This window comes from Perna viridis, chromosome 14, assembly GCF_037379345.1.
Source record: "Perna viridis isolate PV_CMFRI_1.1 ecotype Kerala chromosome 14, ASM3737934v1, whole genome shotgun sequence".
Lineage (NCBI taxonomy): Eukaryota > Metazoa > Mollusca > Bivalvia > Mytilida > Mytilidae > Perna > Perna viridis.
The window spans coordinates 15,132,539-15,157,937 of NC_142458.1; the positions used below are offsets into that span (position 1 = coordinate 15,132,539).

At 33.3% G+C, this 25,399-nt stretch overlaps 1 protein-coding gene across 7 annotated transcripts in view; it reads left to right on the forward strand.

Moving 5' to 3' along the window:
• The window catches only part of LOC148598341 (uncharacterized), a 53,478-nt gene that overhangs the window by 22,479 nt on the left and 5,600 nt on the right, over nt 1-25,399 (forward strand). For 4 of the 7 annotated variants that reach the window (XM_088561191.1, XM_088561195.1, XM_088561189.1 and 1 more), the window contains exons 1-4: nt 19,615-19,717; nt 22,474-22,568; nt 22,987-23,007; nt 24,450-24,494. In XM_088561191.1, coding sequence (XP_088417317.1) covers nt 19,716-19,717; nt 22,474-22,568; nt 22,987-23,007; nt 24,450-24,494 — 163 coding nt within the window. In that variant the 5' untranslated portion in view covers nt 19,615-19,715. Of the gene's footprint in view, nt 1-11,482; nt 11,564-19,614; nt 19,718-22,473; nt 22,569-22,986; nt 23,008-24,449; nt 24,495-25,399 lie in introns of those variants that run through there. The other 3 variants (XM_088561192.1, XM_088561190.1, XM_088561193.1) reach the window with 3 other exon arrangements.

Sequence of the window (25,399 nt, forward strand, 5' to 3'; positions counted from 1 at the left end):
TACCATCTATTTACTGGATTTCATATCTCCAAAAGAATCCATATAAACAACGCGATAAAACTGGATCTTCAAAGTGTACTACTAAACCCCTTTAAAAAAAATTAACTTCTGAACTCAAACTGTCAAAGAGAGTCTCCAGTTCTACAACGACATTTGAGTGGTGTTAATTCAATGAGATTTACTACGCTTAATAGAAATTTGATACAACAAAAAATATTTATTTTGGCCGAAAAAGAATAACGTACATGTACAAGATATCACAAAAGGACAAAACAGAAATACACGTATACATGCAAGTATATACGTCAAATTACAAGCATCTGGTGGGCCACATAATAAAATATCCGCTAAACAAGCCCGCCAAACAAACAATAAATAAATATATTAAATATAAACAAGAATGATATCAAAGTGAGGAAGGAAAAATCCAAGAGATGAGACAATCCCGTAAAAATTCGCCACCAAGCAGGAAGAATAAAATACTTCTTCAGCTGCTAGAACTACCCAGAAAAGGAGGCGCAAAACTTTCCTGAAGTACTGACCCTAAAAAAGCCACATAAATAGAAGGGATGAAACACTCCCTTGAAAGTTCTACAAACCTTAGTAATTGAACTCTTCCTTAAAGGTTAATGATCAAATAAATAAATAGATAAGACAAAATGACAAAATAAAAAGAAAAAGATAAGTATCGGAGTGAGCAGTATTCAACTATTCAATGAATTGTAGCGATATATGAGATATCAGGCCTAAGGGGAATAACTAGAAAAAAAACAAAAAAACAAAACAAAACCATATTTGTCAAGTGTGGTGGACGCATTTTTCAACAAACGTGCTCCTCCACCCTTAGCAAGGATGACATTATAGCTGGTCTAATGCAAAAGAAGACACATCGTTCAGCTAGATCCTTTGATCTCAGTTTCCGGGATATAGATGACGTATTATCTTTAAAAATCGTAGTGTCGATGATTTTATACATCACATCTACCCCCAAAAAAAACTTTAAATAAAAGATACTACAAACACTGTGAAGTCAACCTTATATCTTGACCTACAATTAGAGATCTATTTTTAGGGATCCAATTGCCCCTTGCCACAACTCTCATTGCCGAATAACAAATTCACGATTTTCTCATATTCCGTTCCCAATTGCATATAACCCTTTCGCAATTGCCTAATTCAAAATTTCTGAATGTCCCATACCTCATTCGCCAATGACGTATATCCCATTCGCCATTGCGTAATACCACATTCTCCCTTTCCCTATACACAATGCCTTATTGCCTTCTATTCCATTTCCATGTAGGCACTGTATTTGTATTTTTGACTTTTTATCGTTATCGTGATTTTGAAATATTCCATAGAGATATATGAAAAGATAGGCGTGTTTACAAAGCAAATGTCCAACTAAAAAGAATTTTCTTAATAAGATGAAAGTTTGCATTCCGAGTATTTGCTTCGCTTTTTCATTCAAATCTTCAAATCTAAATTTTGTTTGAGGTAAAATGACAGCCTGCTATTAAGTAGTTTGTTACTTTGTTATGAAAGGTGTATTTCGATTAAGTCAGTTTTGGTAACCCCAAAACCATATTTTCTGTTATAATCAGATGCATCCACTCTATATTTTAATTTCACAAAACCAAAGCTCTATATTGTACTTCGTCGTAGATCTATCACCACACTCCACTTTCACTACAACTCAGAAGAAGACTTCTAGCATACCGTATTCCACTGTTTTGATGCTCCAGAGTGTGGTACCTTAAAATGATATTGACATATAGAGTTTTGATTTAGCCGATTTCTTATTATATATTTGTTTATATATCCTTGCATCAGCATAAAAAAACTCAATTTTGTTATGAAAAAGCACATTGCTTACAAGTAACAAAGGGAAACTAATAAGTCAATAGTGCAGATTTGAGGCAGTCATGTGCCAGGACATCTAAATATATATAGCACGCCGTCTTTATCATGAGGACAACATCGTGAAAAAGCGACAAAATAAACTTCGCCAGCCGTTCCAGTTTTCTCTTTTAGTCCGTTAAAAGGTAAAACATTTGCCAGGTCTCCACCTTGTACATACATCACGTAGTAAACACTGTTTCTGTTTTATTGCAGGATTGTATCAAACAGTACTGGATATCTATTTCAGTTGAAATCTAACGTTGTGTTATCTTTTTAAGATGATGTGCTTGCAGATTACCTAAGCTCATAGTTATAGTTTATTTTTTAGATGACCCGAATGGCCTCATGATTCCAACTTCGTTTTCGACCTATCAAATAACAGTAGTTTAATAGACATATAAGTGTGCAAGTGGGAACGTTATTTCAAAAGTATCACAGCTTTTGAATGGTATTAACCTCCATTTTTCACCATAAACATACCACATTCCAAACTGAACAGGTCCCCACCCCAATACACTATTCCCATTCTTCCACTACCATTCCCTATCCTCCACACACCACAGAATGGGAAGCGTTAGTGGTACATTTGTATTAATTCAATGTGAATCCTGAAAAATACGTAAGATCTTTTTGAGACAATCAGTTCAAGACTATTATCAGAATATAAACGCATTAAAACCTATGATTTGTCAACACTGTGTTCTTCTATTCCACATACTCAGTTAAAATCCCGACTTAAAAACAATATACATTGTTGCTTCTGTGCTTCTCTACTTGCTGACCTATTCTTTTAAACTAATAAGGCTGAGTTTATAGCTGATTTGTTACGAAAGAAAGAATATCGTTTAGCTAGACCCTTTAATTTCAGTTTCCGCTATATAGATGACGCAAATATCTTTAAACAATCCGTATTTTGTGGATTTGATACATCGCATCTACACCAAAGAACTAGGGATAAAGGATACTACAGACACTTTGAAGTCAGCCTCATATCTTAGGTTTATGTTGTTACAAGATTGACGTCATCACTACAAAAGTTTTATGGCCGTCATTATGAACTCGTGGATCGTTACGGTATACCCATCTACGCCATGAAATCTGATTTGTTCAACGTATCATAGTTTTCCATTCCTCTTTCGTCTACCCCGGACTTGACTTTTTATGAGCAACTCGGCGGGTGTTTCTGGAAAAGCAGAAGACACTTACCCTATCGGTGCACCTGGTACATGCTCCCAGTTTTTAGTGGATTCCGAGTTGCTCATTTGCTTTTGTTACTTTGTATGTATGATTTTAGTTACTCTAAGTTCTTTTTGTGTATGTCTGTTTTCCATGATTACATTCCTTTGATTATCGCTAGAACCTTGGTTCCTTTGATTACTCTTTCAACTACATTCAAACTATATATGGAAAATTTACACAGTGGAAAATTAAAAAAAAGAGTTTGGTTTAGACAGGTTTTTAGTTAATCCAGGTTTCGGTTTGACAGGTTTAACAGTTGATATAAAACTAAGTAGCAGTCTTTATAACTATCAGACATAATGTGATTCATTTATGTCAAAATTTAACCGAACTTACTTTAATTTCTTGTTCGTAATCAGTTTCCGATCACATATCAGTCTATATTTTTTTATTGTAGTCATTACGTTTTTGATATATAAATCATATAGATTGTACATGAAATTGGTACTTTGCAAGAGTTATCGTTCTTGATTTGGTTTGATCTGGTTGATTTTAGTGGGAGATAAATGTATGTATTTCTCAAAGGTCAAGGTCTAAATACGGTAATGACTATTGTAATGTAAACATATAGCAAATGTAAACTAAAAAAATCGTCGTGTTTCTACAAAATGAATCACTTTACCATTGGCAATATTTAAATTTTATATTAGCCGATACTTGAATACAAACAAATATTTTTTTTTATTTATCCCCAATTTACCTCATAGATATGTTACATTGAACATAAAAATTGACAAACATAACAATAAAGAAATGGCAAAACAACAAGATCGAACTACACAATTTCATTATATCTCACCAGACTTCTTACAATTAAGGTTCTGGTTCAGGGTAACTCTGTTACAAGATTGAAGTTATCTCTACAGAAGATTCACGGTCATGATCATGTACCCGTGTATCGTTACAGCGTATCCATCAGCACCATAAAAACACTGATTTGTTCAACGTGTCATATTTTTCTTTTAGTCTTTCTCTACCTTGGACTTGACTTTTTATGAGTAACTCGGCTGGTGTTTCTAAAAAAGCAGAGGACGCTAACTCTATCGGTGCACTTGAGCCTTACATGCTCCCAGTTTTAGTGGAGTCCGAATTGCTCAATTACTATGGTTACTATGGTTACTATTGGTATTGATTATCTTGGTTATTTTGTGTTGTTTGTTGTGTTTGTCTGTTTTCCATGTCAGGTTTTTTTGTTACTGTATTACATTCTTACGATTTCCGCTAGAATATTGGTTCCCTTGATTACTCTTTTGAACAAAAATCTAGTTTACCTATCAATATGCATACTTAGTGTTTATCTTGCAAGGAAAATGTTACCATACAGAGCCTAATCGTCTCTTAAAAATTTGAAACATACAAAATAAGTCAAAATTCTAATATGTTTATAGAGCTTATTCTTCAGGAAATAATTTTATGAAAAATATGTTTACAAGTGTATGCCGTGTTTTTCAAGCTAGAAGTATGCGGAAATTTACAATTCTATCTATTGAACGAAAACCAAAGAAGTTTGTCTGTTGGAAAATTGTATTTCGATTTCTTATGTAAATGAAAGTTCCTCAAAGTAATATATGTATTTGTTCACTTGTGACATTTAAGTATTACATTACATGGCTATATCATTTTGTGATGAAGTATCAACAATCCACTTTAAAACGGTCAGTTTGAAATCAATATGAGATAGTTGAATTACGAAAATATCGATTTCTTTGATGATTTAATGATGGCGAGTTTAACTTATTTCTCTCATAAATAAAAGTAAAAGCGACATACTTAATTGTTTCTATTACATATCACACTAACAAAAATATACATTTTTATCTTAAACAAGCAATGCTTAAGAAAACAAATATAAAAAAGAATAACAAATTAAGAAATTGCAATATAAATCCCCACGAAAAGTTATGCATGACAGCATACCCTCTGGTAAATTCTGCTTCTCCAATGTCTCAAGGCACATAGGAAAATATTGAAATTCGATACGCTTTAATATTAGAATAGAAAAGTGCAAGGTAAACACAAACTAAAGTTGTTATTCACGTCCATCATGTTCATACTAAATATTGAATAATATTGCTTTTATACGGTTAGCATTAAATTTTTAAATGGTAATAAAAATACATTAAAATCTTATATAAAACATATCATTATGATTATATATTAAACCCATGAAATTCCTTCACTGAATTATGTCGTGAGTTTTATTTCATTTGCGAACGTTGAGCAATAATTGTAGTATGTACCATATGTCACTTTAACAGAAAAGGCTTTATTGGTATTGTTATGTTTATAAATTTCTTTAAGACATGCTTTTCAGCTTTACAGAAATTTCGTCACTAAAAATAATATACGAATATAATGTTTATCAGTATTCGACATCCCTCCTCATTTAAGATCGGGAGGTGGGGCGGGGCTACCTTGCAATATTCTAGTCCGTTTGTCAGTCCGTCCCTTACAATTTCCTCTAACGTAACAGATTTCATAGCTTAAATTGGAAATGCTGCTTTGATATTTAGAATATTGTTTTTTTTTATGATGATTGGAATCTTAGTTCTATTGCCACATATCTACTTCCTGTGACTATATATAAATACAAAGTATTTTTTGGTGATGCATAATGGAAATTATAGGACGCTTACTCTACCGGTGCACCTGGTCTATGCTCCCAGTTTTTAGTGGCGTCCGAGTTGCTCATTTACATTTGTTACTTTGTATGTATGATTTTAGTTACTTTATGTTCTTTGTTGTGTATGTCTGTTTTCCATGTCTGGTCTTTGTCCCTGGATTACATTATTTTGATTACCGCTATAACCTTGGTTCCCTTGACTACTCTTTGAGCAATTTTCCCTGGTTATATTTCAGGAAAGAATGAAGTAGCACTCAAGCTAAGAATCATGCAAAATGTGATTCATGGCTTGAAAGCCTACTTATTTTTATATTTTATATTTTGTTCAGAATGTTCTAGTTAACAGAAATCAGCATATGGATGTTCATATACACCTTGTTCTGAGGAGATAACAAATGATATAGAATGTAATGCTAAAGTCAGTGTTAAGGGAGACTACTCTGTACATGATATAAAAAATACAATAGAAATTATTGGATTTTCAATGTGGATTATCTCCTATGAGCAGACAGGTCATCATATAGGTCCACAAAACAACTGAATAACAAAAAAATTATCATATCAGTAACAATTCAGTTACCCCATCCTCCAGTTCGAAATCCCCACCCCAGTACACTATTCCCCTTCCCCCACTACCATTCCCTATCCTCCATACGCCATAGAATGGAAAGAGTTCAAAGTTAAGGGATATAACTCTGTAAATGACACTAAAATACAATAGGGTATGTAAGTCTCGTTCTAGTTTCATTTTATATATCGGAATTTACGACATAGAACGTATTGAAAACCGAAGACCGATCTACATTTTATTGTTTGCTTCCGGGTACTCGAAACGTTGTATAGCAATGTAAAATCTTCTATTTTATGTGTTTTCTTAATACCTTTATCATGCAGAAATAGATATTTGTCATTTATTACCGGTATTTTGTACACAAAAAGATGTTTTGACCTCAAGGCTGAACTTAACGCTCTCTAAATGACAAATCTTCATGATTTAAAATGGTAGACAAGGATCCATTCTCGTGAAATCACGGAGTAACATGACAAGAATACATACCCTATAGAAATTATTCGATTTTCAATGATGATTATCTCCTATGAGCAGACAGATTTATAGAATGATAATACATTGCATCATATAGGTCCATAATACAACTTCATCTCAAAACACTATCATATCAGTAACAAACCAGTCACCCCAACCTCCAATTCGAAACCCCTACCAAAATACACTATTCCCATTCCTCACTACCATTCCCTATCCTCCATACACCACAGAATGGGAAGAATTCTCCGTAGAAGTTCAATAATAACAAGTAATCATAATTTACATTGTTTGTTTATCTTACAAAATAATATTAGATTATGAATATTTGCTCAAAGTGTTGCAATTGTTTTATAACAGTAGTTTATTAGACATAAGAGCGAGATGCCTCATGCTTTATAAGAAATTATTCCAAATCATCTTCCAAATATACAGAGGAAGATGTTTACAAAATGACGGAATTTTTTAACGACAACATATTTGTCCAGTGTGGTGGACGCATTTTTCAACAAATGATCGGCATTTTAATGGGAACAAAGGGTGCTCCTCTACTTGCTGACCTATTCCTTTACTCACATGAGGCTGACTTTATAGCTGATCCGATCCGAAAGAAAGAATATCGTTTAGCGAGTTCCTTTAATCATAGTTTAGGCTATATAGCTGACGTATTTTCTTTAAACAATCCTAATTTCGGAGATTAGATACATCACATCAACCCCAAAGAACTTGAGATAAAGGATACTACAGACACTGTGAAGCCAGCCTCATATCTTGACCTACACTTAGAAATCGATGTGAAAGGAGAACTATTGACCACATTTACGACAAACGTGATGACTTTTCATTCAGAATTGTCAACTTTCCTTTCATCTGTGCCAACATCCCTTCAGCACCTGCGTATGGAGTGTTCATATCACAACTCATACGTTATGCAAGAGCTTGCCGAAACTACGCAGACATTTTGTATCGAGCTAGAATTCTAATAAATAGGCTTCTTGAACAGGGTTATGTTGCTACAAGATTGAAGTCATTACTACAGAAGTTTTATGGTCAACATGAACTCGTGGATCATTACGGTGTATCCATCTGCGCCATGAAAACTGATTTATTCAACGTGTCAAAGTTTTCCTTTCCTCTTTTGTCACCCCGGACTTGACTTTTTATGAGCAGCTTGTCGGGTGTTTCAAGAGAAGCAGAGGACGCTTTCCCTTCCGGAGCACATAATTCATGCTCTTAGAGTCTGAGTTGCTCATTCACGCTTTTGGTGCTTTGTATGTATGACTTTGGTAACTTTATGTTCTTTGTTGTATGTGTCTGTCTTCCCTGTCTGGTCTTTGTCCCTGGATTGCATTCGTTTGATTACTGCTGTAACCTTGGTTCCCTCTTGATTATTTTTTTAGTAACTTTGTAAGTTATTATGATATTATTACGTTTCTGTCATACGAAGCACATTAAATCAGAAAAATAATATATCAGTCTCAATGGTTGAACTGCATTCTATTTCCCATGTCTGGTCTTTGTCCCTTGATAACATTCTTCTGATTTCTGCTAGAATCTTTGTTCCCTTGATTACACATTTGAACCAAAATCTAGTTTACCGATCAATATGCATAATTTGTGTTTATTTTGGAAGGAAAGTATCACCATACAGGGCTTAATTTTAACAATTATTATAATAAATAAAAGAGACACAGTTACTTGTTTCTATTACAACTAACACTAACAAAAAATATACATTTTTATCTTAAAAAAGCAATGCCAAAGAAAACAAATATAAATAAAAAATCAATAAATGAAAAAAAAAGAAAAAAAAAATAAATGTAAACAAATCAAGGATTTGCAATATCAATCGCCACGAAAATCCATGCGTGAGAGCATATGCTCTGGATTTCACAAATGCCCTAAAAATCCCCGTGCAGGTCCGGGTGTTAAGCGGTAAGCTTGTCGTAAAAGGCGACTAAATAGTGCTCAGAACCGTAGCCAGGGGCTAGTGCGCTCTGCCCACAAAGCAACAGGGATATGTGCCTCAGGTGGTGAAATGGGGTACCCCTGGCGTGTTACATGCTGGGGTTGTCAGGCTATAATACGGAAAACCTGACCGCCAACCATAGTGGTGCACCGTGTTGGAAAAGATGCCACGTTCCTCGCACGTTAAAGAACCCTACTGTGGTATTTTCCCGGAGTAGGAACCATAGGGATCCGCCACGGGAAGCTAAATTGCCTGACCCTACCCATCTGTCCCTATTTCCAGTGGCAATCAAAATTGGTCGACCCCATTGTCCTTGTGCCCCATCCTTTTTTCATTTCATCATCATTTCATGTTCATTTTATCATCAATTTCATGTTCATCGTCTGAATATAGCTGAAATATTGCTGCTCGGACGTTAAACCCCAACAAACAAACAAATCAAATGCCTTAAGTCACATAGCAAAATGCTGAAATGCGATAAGCTTTAATATTAAAATAGGAAAATGCCAGGTTTAAAAAAGAAACTAAAAGTGTTATACATGTTCATACCAAATATTGAATAATATTGCTTTTATACGGTTAACATTAAGTTTTTAAATGGAAATAAAAATACATTGAAATTTTACATAGAACATATTATGATTAAATATTAAACCCATGAAATCTCTTCACTGTATTTTGCCGTGAACTTTTGTTTACTTTCAATGTTGAGCAATAATTCTTGTATGTACCATATGTCACTTTAACAGAATTTTTTTTTAAAAACCTGCTATTCGGTATTTTTTGGTGATGCAGAATGGAAATTATTTGAACAGATTTCTCTGTTTTTATTTGAGGAAACAATTATATTTAGGTAGCACTCCAGCTAAGAATCATGCAAAATGTGATTCATGGCTTGAAAGCCTACATATCTTTATTTTTATATCTTGCTCAGAATGTTTTAGTTAACAGAAATCAATATATTCATATTTCATATAACCCTTTTTCTTGGGAGATATCAAATTATCTAGAATGTACTGTAGAATTCAATGTAAAGGGTGGTAACTCTTTAAATGACACTAAAATACAATAGAAACTATTGGACTGTCAATGTGGATTAGCTTCTATGAGCAGACAGATTGAAATGAATGATAATGCATTTCATTATATAGATCTCTCTACCAAGGACGATGATTGTGATTTACCGTCTATGTACTGGATTCCTAAACTTCACAAGAATCCATACAAACAACGTTTCATAGCTGGATCTGCAAAATGTATCACTAAATCTCTTTCAAAACCTTTAACTATACTCAACTGTCAAAGAGGGTCTACAGTCCTACCACAACACTTGTTACTCCCGTAGTGGTATTAATTCAATGTGGATCCTGAAAAATTCAAAGGATCTTTTGGAGACAATCAGTTCAAGACTATTATCTGAATATAATAGCATTAAAACCTATGATTTTTCAACACTGTATACTTCTATTCCCCATACTCAGTCAAATTCCCGACTTAAAAACATTATACATCGTTGTTTTTCAAAAAAAGATGGTACACCTAGATACAAATATATAGTTCTTGGTAGAGATTCCTCATACTTTGTAAGAAATAATTCCAAATCATCTTCCAAATATAGAGAGGAAAATGTTTACAAAATGCTGGAATTTTTAATCGACAACATGTTTGTCCAGTGTGGTGGACGTGTTTTTCAACAAACGGTCAGCATTCCAATGGAAACACATTGTGCTCCTTTACCAGCTGACCTATTCCTTCACTCTTATGAGGCTGACTTTATAGCTGATCTGATCAGAAAGAAAGACTATTGTTTACCTAGATCCTTCAATCTCAGTTTCCGCTATATAGATGACGTGTTATCTTTAAACAATCCTAATTTCGGGGATGTGATACATCACATCAACCCCAAATAACTTGAGATAAACGATGCTACAGACACTGTGAAGTCAGCCTCATATCTTGATCTGCACATAGAAATCGATGGTAAAGGAAAACTATTGACCAAACTTTACGACAAACGTGATGACTTTTCATTCAGAATTGTCAACTTTCCTTTCATCTGTGGTAACATTCCTTCGGCTCCTGCGTATGGAGTGTTCATATCACAATTCATACGTTATGCCAGAGCTTGCTGAAACTACGCAGACTTTTTGTATCGCGCTAGATATCTAACAAATAGGCTTCTGGGACAGGGTTGTGTTGCTACAAGATTGAAGTCATCACTACAGAAGTTTTATGGTCGTCATCATGAACTCGTGGATCGTTATGGCGTATCCATCAGCACCATGAAAACTGTTTTATTCAACGGTCATAGTTTTCCGTTCCTCGTTTGTCTACCCTGGACTTGACTTTTTATGACCAACTCGGCGGGTGTTTCTAGAAAAGCAGAGGACGCTTACTCTACCAGTGCACCTGGTCCATGCTCCCAGTTTTTTAGTGGAGTCCGAGTTGCTCATTTACTTTTGTTACTTTGTATGTATGATTTTAGTTACTTTGTGTTCTTTGTTGTTTATGTCTGTTTTCCATGTCTGGTCTTTGTCCCTGGATTACATTCTTTTGATTACCCTATAACCTTAGTTCCCTTGATTACTCATCCACAAAACAACTTAATAACAAAAATGAAAATGTGTAGCCTTTTTGGAGGTGCATCGCATACGAAAGAATTTGCATGATTGTTACAATGACTGATTCTTAATATGAATATGTTGGCTTTGATAACTAAGTCAGACTTGTTATTTTTCTTATTTTAACACGAGGATTCTCGAGGTTTCTAATACAAGTACAAATGGTAAGATATTATGATCTTTTTCTTTGCACATAGGAGACACTTGTATAGAATGTTTGCAGGCAAACACGATTCTTATTACCGATAAATGCAGTATGTTTACGGAACTATTTTTTGGGTCAATATAGCAATATATGAAATATTTGTAAAATCAACCGATATATTTGCAGCATCAATCCTGTGAAACAAGATAAATGTTAACAAACATATCGATGATATATGTCACGTACTCCAGCATCATACTGAACGGTCATAGATCATTCTAGGTCATCTATTATGTCAGCTCATAAAACTATCGAAAACAACTAAGAAAACCCTGATGTAATTGCCTTATTGAACACTGACACTGATGATATAATGTTTAGCAAACTATAATTTGCGTCCAAGGTAATACACGTAGGTTATAATATTTACAACTCTGCATTGTTTCCATTTCATGTATAAGGAAATATATCATGCAACATAATCAATTTCTAGTATTAACGATGCATGTAAATCATGCAAATGTCACATAAGGAGCTCAAACGTGTGTTCTAGTAAGAAAGTTAGTTGTAAACTAATCAAAAAGACGTTGACAGACCTCAAACCTATAACAGGGCCAATATGAAATTACATATTTATTAACATATATTATGAATTCTTGAACAATAAAAATGTATAAGCGGAATTCACTAGCCTTATATCAATCTTGTCATGATGGTCAAATATATCGTCTTGATTTTGATGGCTTTTGAAGTAATGGAAACAAGATATCTGAAAGGTTTCGTTTTCTTTGTGTGATTGATAATGCTAAATTTAACGTTAAGTTACTTACTGAAGTGAAACTAGTTAAAGTTTGTAAGAGAAATGTTTATTTCTCTTCCATTCCATTGGCGACCAGGTTGTCGTGTGTTTTTGCTTGTATTCCGTAAGTATGAACAAGAACAAATTTTCTAGTTACAATTTGCATATAGTACAAAAATGTAGCCAGAGTGATTTTGAAATGATCCTAGATTTAATATGTGTGCTAAAGAATAGTTCACACACTGCACTTTGTTCTTATTTTGGCCAAATGTACATACAATACCTTGTTTATTTGACATTGGCATTGCGTCTTAAACATTGCTTTTATCTTTTATCTATGAAGTTAAGACTATTCAAACACCGTGGTAATTTATGTAAGTCAAACTTTGTTACAGACAGGAAGTGCAAAGAAGGAGGTAAAATACACTGAAACATTTACTTATGTATAGTGTCACTTCTTGTATAAAAGAAGCCAAAAGAGGGATATAGTTTGTATTTGGCAATGATAGTTGTGGTGTAATTTAGGTACAGATACAGAACATTCAAAAGCAGAGTACACCTCAAAGTAAGAGTCATGCCAATCTGTTTTGATAAGCATATATTAACAAATTTCTAATTGAAAGTGAAAATTACAAAAGAAAAAAACTGGAACTGACTTAAAGGTAATAGACGTAGATTAGTTTTCACTAAAAGACATCTGTCTCCTTTTACAAGAAGCCGGAATTACATGGAATTTTTGGCGGATTAAAGCATGTTGAAGTAATGGTATTTTCATGGGCATCCATTTTGAAGAAATTCTTTATCTCCTATAATTGTAAATTCATTTAAAACAGTTGTACAATTGTACATAAAATGTGGAATTCGTGTAGATGATTTGAGAATCACTGGAAATTTAAATAGATATATATTTTTGGAAACATGACAAAATTGTAAGATGGAATAAAACACATGAACAAATAAGAGAGATTTAGGGTATAACTCCATCCTTTATAGTTTTATATGATTGGACCGAGAATTTGGACAGATGATTTGAAAAATAAAATGAGTTTGAAAATAACCCAAGGTATAAAGTTGAAAACGCTACTAAAATATATACATGAATAATAAATACACAAAATGTAAGTGAACAAAAGCTAGATCTAAAAGGTTAAAAGAAAGAAAATAAATAAATAAAAAAAATACGAATAAAATGTCATGAAACGCAGAAAGCAACGCCCAAATACCTTTGTCATAGTGGCGGATCCAGAAAAAAAAACCGGGTATTCCCAAACGAACATCAGTTGGCTTGATAGTGCATTTTCCCAACCAAATCGTTTGAAATGCGTGTTTTTGTTTTTTGTTTTTTGTTTTTTGTTCTTTTCCATTTTTCCAGAAATGTTTTGTCAGCTTGTCGTGTACATTGACCACGTTTACATGTCGTTATCAGTAGTTTTGATGGCAATTATGAAAGCGAACATGTTTGCAAAAGCAATTTTAAGAAGATAGATACATGAGGCCAACACGTCTTCCTGACAAAGAACACTAAAATTTTCTCTCGGGGTCCCATACTTAGGAACTTAAGAACGGGGGATCCAAATAAAGTTTTTATAATCTACAATTAAAAATTCTCAGTAGAAGTTGGTGTTTCTGACTATCTCTGAGTTGCACTTTGCAAGGAAAAGTACCAACACCTAATTAACAAGAAATGACAGTGGTTATGAATATTAGTCTTTATATTTTTCAAATAGTGACGCTTTGAACAGATGTCATCATGAGCATTCTCGACTATCACAACCTCCTAATTCGAAAATTGGAACGTTTTCTAGGCTAACAATACTATCACAGCATCCTCCAATAAAGCCCATGGATCCTTGGTGACCTAGAGGTTGTGAGCTGGTACCCTGCTTAGAAAAATAAATTGTTCAACTGTGTGTATTAAACATGAAAAACACTGACTTCGTGATCCTCGCCAGTGATCCTGTCAAGGAATTTTTTTGCCCCCCCCCTTTTATCTCAAACTGGATCCGCCACCGCTATTACAGAGTTTAATAATTTTGTTTTCTAAATGAAAGCAGCTTATCCATAATTTAACACCAATTATAACTGAATAAGTTTAAAGTATTGGAAAGGAGTAATATTTTGTTAACAATGATTTATGTATGTGGGACGGTTAATAACACAATTACCGAACTGATAAAATCTAGGGGGAAGTCCGTATAACAAATGGCTAGTTGAAAACCACCGCATATTTAAATATATATTCATTATTGACATATTGAAGTATTTTGACGTGGTTAAGTAAGGAAGTAACGTTTCACCATATGAATTTTTTAAGAGAAGGTTAAAAAAAAATAGATGACAAACGAAACTATTTTGCTTTTATTATATTATTTTCTTTAATGTGCGGTAATATACCAGCATCTACTGCATATGATAATTCTGAGTAACTGAGCTTACCGTTAATGTCTAGAGGTTGGGGATCTGGTCAATTACTTTAATATGATACGCCTTGACAATTAAATTCTTGGTAAATATGCTAACACACTTATCCCTTTTCGGTCAATTTGACACTTAAGGGTATATCAATTCAATCAATTATTACCTTAAAGGCTTATAGACCCTTTGTGCTAGCTTTGGTATTGTCGATGAGCATGTGTAGGACGTATTCAAGATACACTTCCGCGAGGAAAATTCCTTTGTTCAACCCAATCAGCAAGCTCTACCTCGCGGAAATGTGTATTTAGCATGTTCATCAACACAAAAAGATATATCAGCTGTACACTAAGAAAAGCCACCTTGGACAATTAAAGTTGACCAAGAGGGTGTTTCGTTGCGCCGTGGGACAATCCTATGGATCCGCCACATTTAAACTGCTATTTTCAGTAGGTTTTTCTGTACAGATTGACTGTGTAGAGCATTGTTATGATTTGTTATTGTTTTGAACATACAAGTCAACTCTAAATAATTTGTTTACGACATATGTTCTTTATTATGTAGAACAGTACTTGTTTCAAATGTTAAAACCAAATATATATATATACAAAACGATGTGGAAAACATTTTTACATAACGTGTTATAAATATTTTCTGACAATGTAAAGAAAATGTTTCCATCATGGTTTTGATAACATAATTTATTTTACAAACATTAAAATTAATTTTGATAACATCAGAATGATATATGTTTCATTTATCGATAACATCTTTATTATTTTAAATGTCATGAAAACTTAATTCTTTGTAACCATATATTCAAACAGCATATAAACATTTTTACAAGGTTATCATGACAAATATGAAAACGTTAATACAACATTTTATAAATAGTTTGTGCTTCCTTGGTTTTGGCAAGGTGTGTTCCGTGGGACCATTCCATCGATCCGCCTAAGTGTCGGGCAAAAAGTCAATACACATGTAAAATATGTACATGTGCGAAATGTAAAATATAAAATACATTGTAAATGAAATGACTTGGTCAAATATATGGGGTAAGAATATTTAATTTATTAATTTAATTATGATTGTTTAAATGTTAAAGTTGGTATATTTTATGAAGCACATGAAAAATTGTTTGAAGCTAAATATTTAATCATCTGTGTTTGTTTTTGCTGCCTTCTCACTGGTATGGTTTAAACAGGTTTCACTATGCACACTTATACCACATAATGTAGAATGGGTGATTTCTTCACCTTCTGGGGCTATGAGTGGCAAGAAATAAATGTTTTTTATCAATTTTTAATAAATTGCTATTGTCTTTGTCTCACTGCAAATTGAAACATTTTCAACCACATCACCTAGCAGATTTTAAATGCTTCTGTACTGCTTATGATGACAATGAATTTGATGTTATACGGAGGGGTGGGTAGTGTGTCCGTCGAGCGCAGGCCTCAGCGACACAAATTTGTAAAAAATACTACAGCACTGGCGCAGACATTAACGGAAGCAAAGAACTTTAATCGGATCTTATTTGAACACACTAAAACAAGATATTTTATTCATCATACCTTGTAAAACCATTGATTTTAACAGACCGTGTTAATTGACTCATTATTAATATTTAGACACATCTGAACGAACTAATGGTTTTACGACAACAATGGAAACATGCGCATCACCTGACGCAGTTTGCCGGAATTTTAAAACCAACGAGCCACGTTAAGTCTGAGAATATTCTTTACCTCCATGGTAACTCCAATCAAAGTCTTTGAAATTGGTGACATAACAGACAGTTATGAATTGTCTCTAAAAATATTAAAGAGGTGTAATCAGTAAGAGGACGAAGTTGAATATATTGATATTTTGTAAAGATAATGCCTTTTACAGTTTTGCATCAACTAGGATTTATTTATCTTCATAATTAACAAACCTTAAGACACGAGCTATGTTGAAGATACGAAACTAAAAAAGATCCTCGCTTTATAAACACTTGGTATTACATGTTAACTGCCTGTCAGCCTATAATCTGGCTTCAAATGTCAAGGTTAAACTTGAATTGACTACCATTTTGGTGACATCGTTCTCCTATTATTGTTAAAAAACAGAAGAAAATAGTCACCCCATTCGTTAATCGTCCGATTCGATTCACCATTAACTTATAAACATTAAATAATTTCTTTTACACTAGACTTGCTTCCTATTTAAGACTATATATGTATCTCTGATATCAAGCTACTAGTTATTGAAGGATAGACTCTTTCACGACAGATATAAGTGGAGTTATCAGAGAGAATAATATAGATTCTGTGTCATAAATATAAAGAGGGCACCAAGGTTGAAGCGGTAATCAAAAGAATGTAATCCAGGGACAAAGACCAGACATGGAAAACAGGCATACACAACAAAGAACTTAGTGTAACTAAAATCATACACACAAAATAACAAAAGCGAATGAGCGCCTCGGACTCTACTAAAAAACTTGGAGCATGGATCAGGTGCACCTGTAGGGTTAGCGTCTTCTGCTTTTCTAGAGACACCCGCCGAGTTGCTCATTAAAAGTCAATCCGGGGTAGACGAAAGAGGGAAGGAAAACTATGCCACATTGAACAAATCAGTTTTCATGGTGTAGATGGATACACCCTAACGATCCATGAGTTCATAAAACTTTTATAGTGATGACTTCAATCTTGTAGCAACATAACCATACGATATGAGGCTGACTTAACAGTGTCTGTAGTATCCTTTATTTCAAGTTCGTTGTGGTAGATGCGATGTATCAAATCCCCAAAATTGGGATTGTCTAAAGATAATACATCATTTTTATAGCGGAAACTGAGATTAAAGGACATAGCTAAATGATATGTTTGCTTCGGATCAGATCAGCTATAAAGTCAGCCTCATAAGAGTGAAGAGGGACCTCAATCAAGTCTATTTGTAAACGTTCATTTCTTGTTCTCTTCGTCAATCAAGGTAGACAAAGTCAAGTGCCGTTGCTTAATGAATGCAGCTGCTCTAGTATTCGTTTTGTAAGCAAGCATTACCTTGAATGGTCACAGATCACGTTGAAAGCGTAGTTCTGATTTCCTCATGCGGGGTCCGTGAATGTTGACTGGTCCTTGAATCCTTATTACTTACTTACGATTGCCAATACATTGCGTCCTTCGTCGTCTGTCCTCATTAGCTTTTTTTCAAACATCTTCTCCTCTGAAACTGCTTGACCAACTGGAATGAAATTTGACATTAAGAGTATCTTGCGCAAACTGATCGTTTATTTAAAAAAAAAAACAAACATGGCCGCTATCACTAATATAGAACAAGGGGGTCAAAGTACATTTTTTTCTAAATAACGCAAAAAAAAATTCTGGCGATGGTAATATTATTGTTCATCATCAGAAGACCGACCTATGCTGTAATTTCAATATATTTCATCGCCTGATGTAGGAGTTATGGCTGTTGAAACATATATATATATTTTTTTTTTACATTTAAACTTTGAAAATCTTACCTGAAACCTTGTGACCAAATTTAATGAAATTTGGCATAATTATTTCGTAGGGTATCCTGCACAAACTGATTGTTTAATTTTTTTTATCTATTGAAAAACATGGCTGTCTAACATAGAACAGACGGGCCAAAAACACAATTTTGCAAATAACTCAGAAGCCGTTGAATTTAGCAAAACTCTGACAGGGTTAGTTATTTTTCACTATCAGAAGACCGACCTATGCCAAAATTTTCAAAATGATTCGTCCATCCATGTAGGAATTTTGGCCCTTGAAACATTTGCTTGTTATTCTCGTTTTCACCTTTTTTAACTTTGAAAGTCTTCTTTTTAGAAAAAAAGAGCAACACAGTTAAGTACCAGTTGGCCCAATTATTCCTTGTGGTATCCAGTCCAAAATTTTTCATGACCGTCATTTCTATAAATAGAACATAGGGGTCGAAATGCTTTTTTTCACTAATTGTTCCTGAATTATTAAAGAATAATGAAAGCTTAACATAAGATAAACATATTTTGAGTCGACTTGCAGTATTGTAAATTTTTTAGACTGCCGTTTTCAAAATAGCTCCTAATTTGCGGCCATTTTTACCAGTTGATTGAATTCAAAAGATTTTTTATAGGAAACATGATATTCTTAGTTGAATCGTGATGATAAAACTTTGTTCTGGACGGCCATTTTTCCTCTATTTTTTATACTTGCTTTGATCTAAACAATATTTTGTTTATATAGTATTGTCGCCCTGATACGAATGGCGATAATGAAAATGTTGAATAGCCATAATTGAACTTCATTTTATGTTCTTTCTCAGTAAATATATAACGGGGAAATGCCTTCGTCTTTCGGTGGGATAACATGGCATGGAGTTCTAAAACACATTGAAGACAATTCCAACATTTTACAGTGCCTTAGGTACTCAGTCATCGATATAAGATCTTTTTCAGAATGATACCTCTACATACTGAGTTAATAGGACATGGTTTGCAATTCAGGCTCTTCAAGAGTCTTTTGTTTTTAATTCCATAGCCCTCGAAGGGGGCAGAGTATATAGCTTGGTACCGAATCCATTATTTGGTTTGATCTTCAACTTTGTGAATTTAATGATTTATTTTAATAATTATATCAATATCTCACTCGTTCGAGGTCCTATATTGCTTAGAATACCAATATGCTTTTTTATGTAAATATTGTTATTTTTTGCGTAAAACATCTATTTCTGTTACGTCCGCGTATATTGGACGAAAAAAAGAAGGATGTTGAACATTTAATTTGATAGAAACATCAATATTAACCAAAAAAAAAAGAAGAAAATTCTGAATCATTAGCATGATTAAAATTGGCGGAAATTTCTGTTTTGACGTATGTCACAATATATTATGATTTAAAGGAAACAAGCAACGTGGGCAATCAGAATTGTTAAGCTCGGACATATTGGTTAGACAATACGCTACTTATATATGTAAGTACAAATCTATTTCTATTCAAAGTCTTGATATCCATTTAACGATATCTTGACGACCATGAAACAGAACTCGTGGATCGTTATGGTGTATCCATCTGCACCATGAAAACTGATTTATCCAACGGGTCATAGTTTTCCTTTCCTCGTTTTTCTACCCCAGACTTGACTTTTTATGAGCAACTCGGCGGGTGTTTCTAGAAAAGCAGAGGACGCTTACCCTACCGGTGCACTTGGTCTATGCTCCCAGTTTTTAGTAGAGTCCGAGTTGCTCATTTGCTTTTTTTACTTTGGATGTAAGATTTTAGCTACTTCATGTTTTTTGTTGTGTATGTCTGTTTTCCATGTCTGGTCTTTGTCCCTGGATTACATTCTTTTGATTACCGCTATAAACTTGGTTCCCCTGATTACTCTTTTACGTAATGTATACTGATCTGTATTTTGGGAAAACCATACATTAATCACCCACTTAAATCAACCTAATCAAAAACAAAGGCTCTTTCAAAATGTCAATTTAATACAGTGTTTGATTTATATAAAAAGTTCAAATGACAAAGGAGGACTGGTTATATGATTGGGGTTGACCTACACGAATCATCTCATGACTTGTAAATAAATAAAAACATTACACGCTCTTATCTTATTTATCTAGCTTTGAGATGAGCAACCATATGAAATGATTTTGCCATTTGTAATTATAAGCGATTTGCATAAAGCATTTTATTTAGAAAAAATGCATTGAAACTTTACTAAAACACACTGAAAATCATAAAAATCCATAACTGAAACTTGTATAGAAATTTCAAATTACTTTATATACAAATCTTGCCATTTCACAATTTGCAATTCCAGTATGTGTCAGCTGTCACAGAAGAAGTTATTTATTAAATATTGAACGTATATTTTCTTACCGTTATCATCCTTAAAATATCTTCTTCCTCTGTCACTACAGGTATCATACAAATATACGTTTATCCCTAACTTGTGCCCCTAGGCCAACTAATCGAAGTAGAGGTAAAGTTTAATTATCTTATTCGTCCATTAAACCGTCTCTACGTTAAGCTTTTCTGTAATATATGACTCATTTATTTAGGGAATGCTAAGATATATATGATATATTTCTTGTTCATGATGACATTTATCGTTTTTCTTTTCCACTTATCTGTTTATACGACTACGAATGTTTGTAGTGATGCATGATGAATATTTTCTTTTATGTGCTTTTAAAGTTTGTTTTTTTCTAATTCGACCCCGTGCTCCTAGTTTTATTTTGGTTATTTTATGTTCTTTCTTGTGTGTGTCTGTTTTCCATATCTGATCTTTGTCCCTGGATTACATTCTTTTGATTTCCGCTAGAATCTTGGTTTTTTTGTTGACTCTTTCTTTTTCTTTTCCAACACTTTTTTTGTTTCACCAGGTAAAATCTTAGTTTCGTTTGCATTATGAAAAGGGAATCATTGTAAAGAATTCATGTATGAAACCATACATCCGCACTTGCGCAATCATCTACTTCCGTGTCGACCGACTTCCATCAGAATATGTTTTAGCCATTCATAGTTCTGGTCTTACATTCTACATATATAAGACGTCGCTGATGCTCCTTTCAGAGATAAAGAAGCGTTATAATTACATTTAAATTGCTGAAAAGTTTGTTTTAAATGTAAGTTAAGTTTCACAGGGAAACAACTCGAAATATTGGTTTCCCAGTAATATTGTCGCTTTATTCTTCTTTTTTGTGTTGTCCTTCTATGATAGAATATTTGCAGGCAAACGCGATTCCTATTGCCGATAAATGCAGTAAATTTACGTAACTATTTTTGGGTCAATATAGCAATATATGAAATATTTGTAAAATCAACCGATATATTTGCAGCATCAATCCTTTCAAACAAGATAAATGTTAACAAACATATCGATGATATATGTCACGTACTCCAGCATCATACTGAACGGTCATAGTTCAGTCTGGGTCATCTATTATGTCAGCTCATAAAACTATCGAAAACAACTAAGAAAACCCTGATGTAATTGCTTTATTGAACACTGACACTGATGATATAATGTTTAGCAAACTATAATTTGCGTCCAAGGTAATACACGTAGGTTACAATATTTACAACTCTGCATTGTTTCCATTTCATGTATAAAGAAATATATCATGCAACATAATCAATTTCTAGTATTAACGATGCATGTAAATCATGCAAATGTCACATAAGGAGCTCAAACGTGTGTTCTAGTAAGAAAGTTAGTTGTAAATCAATCAAAAAGACGTTGACAGACCTCAAACCTATAATTGGGCCAATATGAAATTACATATTTATTAACATATATTATGAATTCTTGAACAATAAAAATGTATAAGCGGAATTCACTAGCCTTATAGTATTATAGCACCATTTTGTAAGATTTATTGGATATTTACGACAAAAAAGGCGACAATGACCATATGAGTAAAACCATACGTTACCTGTACCAATAGAACCATCACAATTACGATCAAAATACAACTGCTGCATTGTTTTGTTGACGGTTACATAATGTTTAAATGGTAAAAACTCGCGTCTCACAGTAAAATGTCCCCTTAATACTGTCTATCATTTTTACCTTTAAGTTTTGTTTGTTAAATAAATATATTTGGTTCTTGTACGTTTTGTACCACAAAGGGCGCATGTCTTCCGAAATTTAAGATAAGCACTTGACCTAATATTGCTTTTAGAGTTTTTGTAAATCATTCGGAACGTTTTGTTTTTCAGGTTTAACAGTTTCCATATCAATCTTGTCATGATGTTCAAATATATCGTCTTGATTTTGATGGCTTTTGAAGTAATGGAGACAAGATATCTGAAAGGTTTCGTTTTCTTTGTGTGATTGATAATGCTAAATTTAACGTTAAGTTACTCACTGAAGTGAAACTAGTTAAAGTTTGTAAGATAAATGTTTACTTCTCTTCCATTCCATTGGCGACCAGGTTGTCGTGTGTTTTTGCTTGTATTCCGTAAGTATGAACAAGAACAAATTTTCTAGTTACAATTTGCATATAGTACAAAAATGTAGCCAGAGTGATTTTGAAATGATCCTAGATTTAATATGTGTGCTAAAGAATAGTTCACACACTGCACTTTATTCTTATTTTGGCCAAATGTACATACAATATCTTGTTTATTTGACATTGGCATTGCGTCTTAAACGTTGCTTTTATCTTTTATCTATGAAGTTAAGACTATCCAAACACCGTGGTAATTTATGTAAATCACACTTTGTTGCAGCCAGGAAGTGCAAAGAAGGAGGTAAAATACACTGAAACATTTACTTATGTATAGTATCACTTCTTTTGTTTATTTCTCCCCTCCGCCGATTTATCATTAACGATGTTTGAACATAATTCTTTGTTCAGTTAATAAAAAATAACATAACAAAATAAAAAAATTAACATTTATACATGATGAAAGGTAATTAAAAACTTTTAGTCATCAGACGAACAACTGGGATAAAATATCTGAAGACATGAAAAGAAAAACACCGTCTCTGCTTTCCTTTTATGAAATGCATTTACATTGTAACATTTGTTATCAATTAATTGAGATGTAGTGTTCTGGCGTTAAGTTTTGTCACACAAATTTTCAAATGAATTTAAAAAAAAATCATAATTAACTTATTTAATATGCGCCTTCTTAAAAAACAAAGTTTTAGTGTTGTTCATGCATATGTTGTTTTAAAATTTTAGATAAAAATAAAATACCACAAAAGACAATTTAGTCACATTGTGTAAAAATAGCTTAATTCGTGAGAAATTTTTATGTGGATAATATAGTGCGCATTTGTAGAACTCTTTGTTTTTATACAAAAACAACAGCCTGTTGTTCCGTCACAACTCCTGCCAAATATTATGTTGTTCATAGATTGCGCTCTATATTTTTGGATGAAAAACTACCCCTAATCCTGTCATTTTTATTTGGGAAAATTCTTTATAAACTGTATATAACAGAGTTTTTTACCCACCTCTTGTGATTAAATTATGAAACAACAGCTTGAATTTTCTGTATATTAGTGTTTATATAGTATTTTAGCTTTACAATAGGCAAACAGAAACTTTCAAATAGTAAGTTGAAACTTTGGCAAAATAGTAGGCTTTAAATTAGTGTTAGTGTTTTTTTTTTTTAATTTACCACTTTGTTTATTAACAATTAATGTGGGCCTTATTAATATGTTTTGCAACGTGCCCCTTGTCCCAACTCACATTGACAAATTTTACATTACTTATTTTCCAATACCTAATTCCCTATTGACCTACAACCCATTCGCAATGCCTTATACCAGATTTCTAATTGTCTCCTGCCCAATTCCCCATGACACGTTCACCATTGCATAATACCATATTTATAATAGCCCAATAAACATTCCTAATTTCCCTATACACAATTCACTAAATATTATTGTTCGTGACTTAAAACTCAGAAACTTAAACATTTGTTACAAGCAAGATAATGCAGTTTAACAGAAAAAAGTTCAGTATCTAAATGCGGCTTGGAAATTGAGTGCTCCGATTATTTGCTATAGCATTGTTTTACTAATGCAATACAGTATTCATTCATTCATTCATATTTCTCATATAATTTTATTTAAAGTTTACTCCAATCAGGTCTTGTACGATATAAAAATATGAGTTTCCGATAAGATTTATTATACCCTGGGATGTAAAAATGAATCAAATATACCTTGAATATTGTAGTCATTGATTCAAGTACGAAAACTACGACAAGCGGGCAAGGAACAGGTAATAGCAGTTTTTAAATTGTATTCAAAGTATACAGCAAGTCATACATTTTTTATGACCACACAAATTCAACAGTAGTCTTTAAAGTACACATTTGCTTTTCAGAAACATAAAAAAGATGCATGTTACAAAACCAATAATAATATGATCATATGATAATTTGTAAATAAAAAAAAACGCTAAACGCCATTACCAAAATTAAACCGTCCTTGATTTTTCCCGTCTAAATTAATATGAACCAGGTTGTGACATTTAAACTGCTATAACTGCCTATAGCTAGCTGGATAATTGGTCTAGGACACCTTAGTGTATGCCATATCACCATAAATGTCACAAAGGTTCGAGTTCCTTTCGCGTCGAGGGATCAACTAAAAAACCAAATTTAATAATTCTTACAGCGTTTGGAAGTTATCAAACCATTTATCAAACATGACCTGAATGAGCAGTATTCTGAAACGTTAACATCCTGAAAAGTCCCAAATGCAATTAGAAAGATCGAACTCGCAAAACATGTTTTTTGTTCGTTCTTAAGCTGGACTAGAATAAGTACATCTATGGTAACACATTAGATAAAGCTTTTGTTGGCCACGTAATTCCTCTACGTCGGTGTAGGTGTGGATAGTACACGATGCATTGCAGTACAGGTTATTAAGGTGATACTGGTATACAAGAAAAAGACCAAATTCACCATACTTTTGAAAAAAAAAAGAAACATCTGCCACTCTATCTTCTATGATGTTCTATCATAACAATTTTCTCATTCTTATAATTAGTCCAGCCTTTCAAAACATGACCGATTATCTTTGATTACAATTTAAGGTACTTGTTATGTATAAAAACGTGTAATAATTTGGTTTTGAGTTGGTTTATTTAGAATTGCCATCCAAAAGAGCTAGGGTATTCAA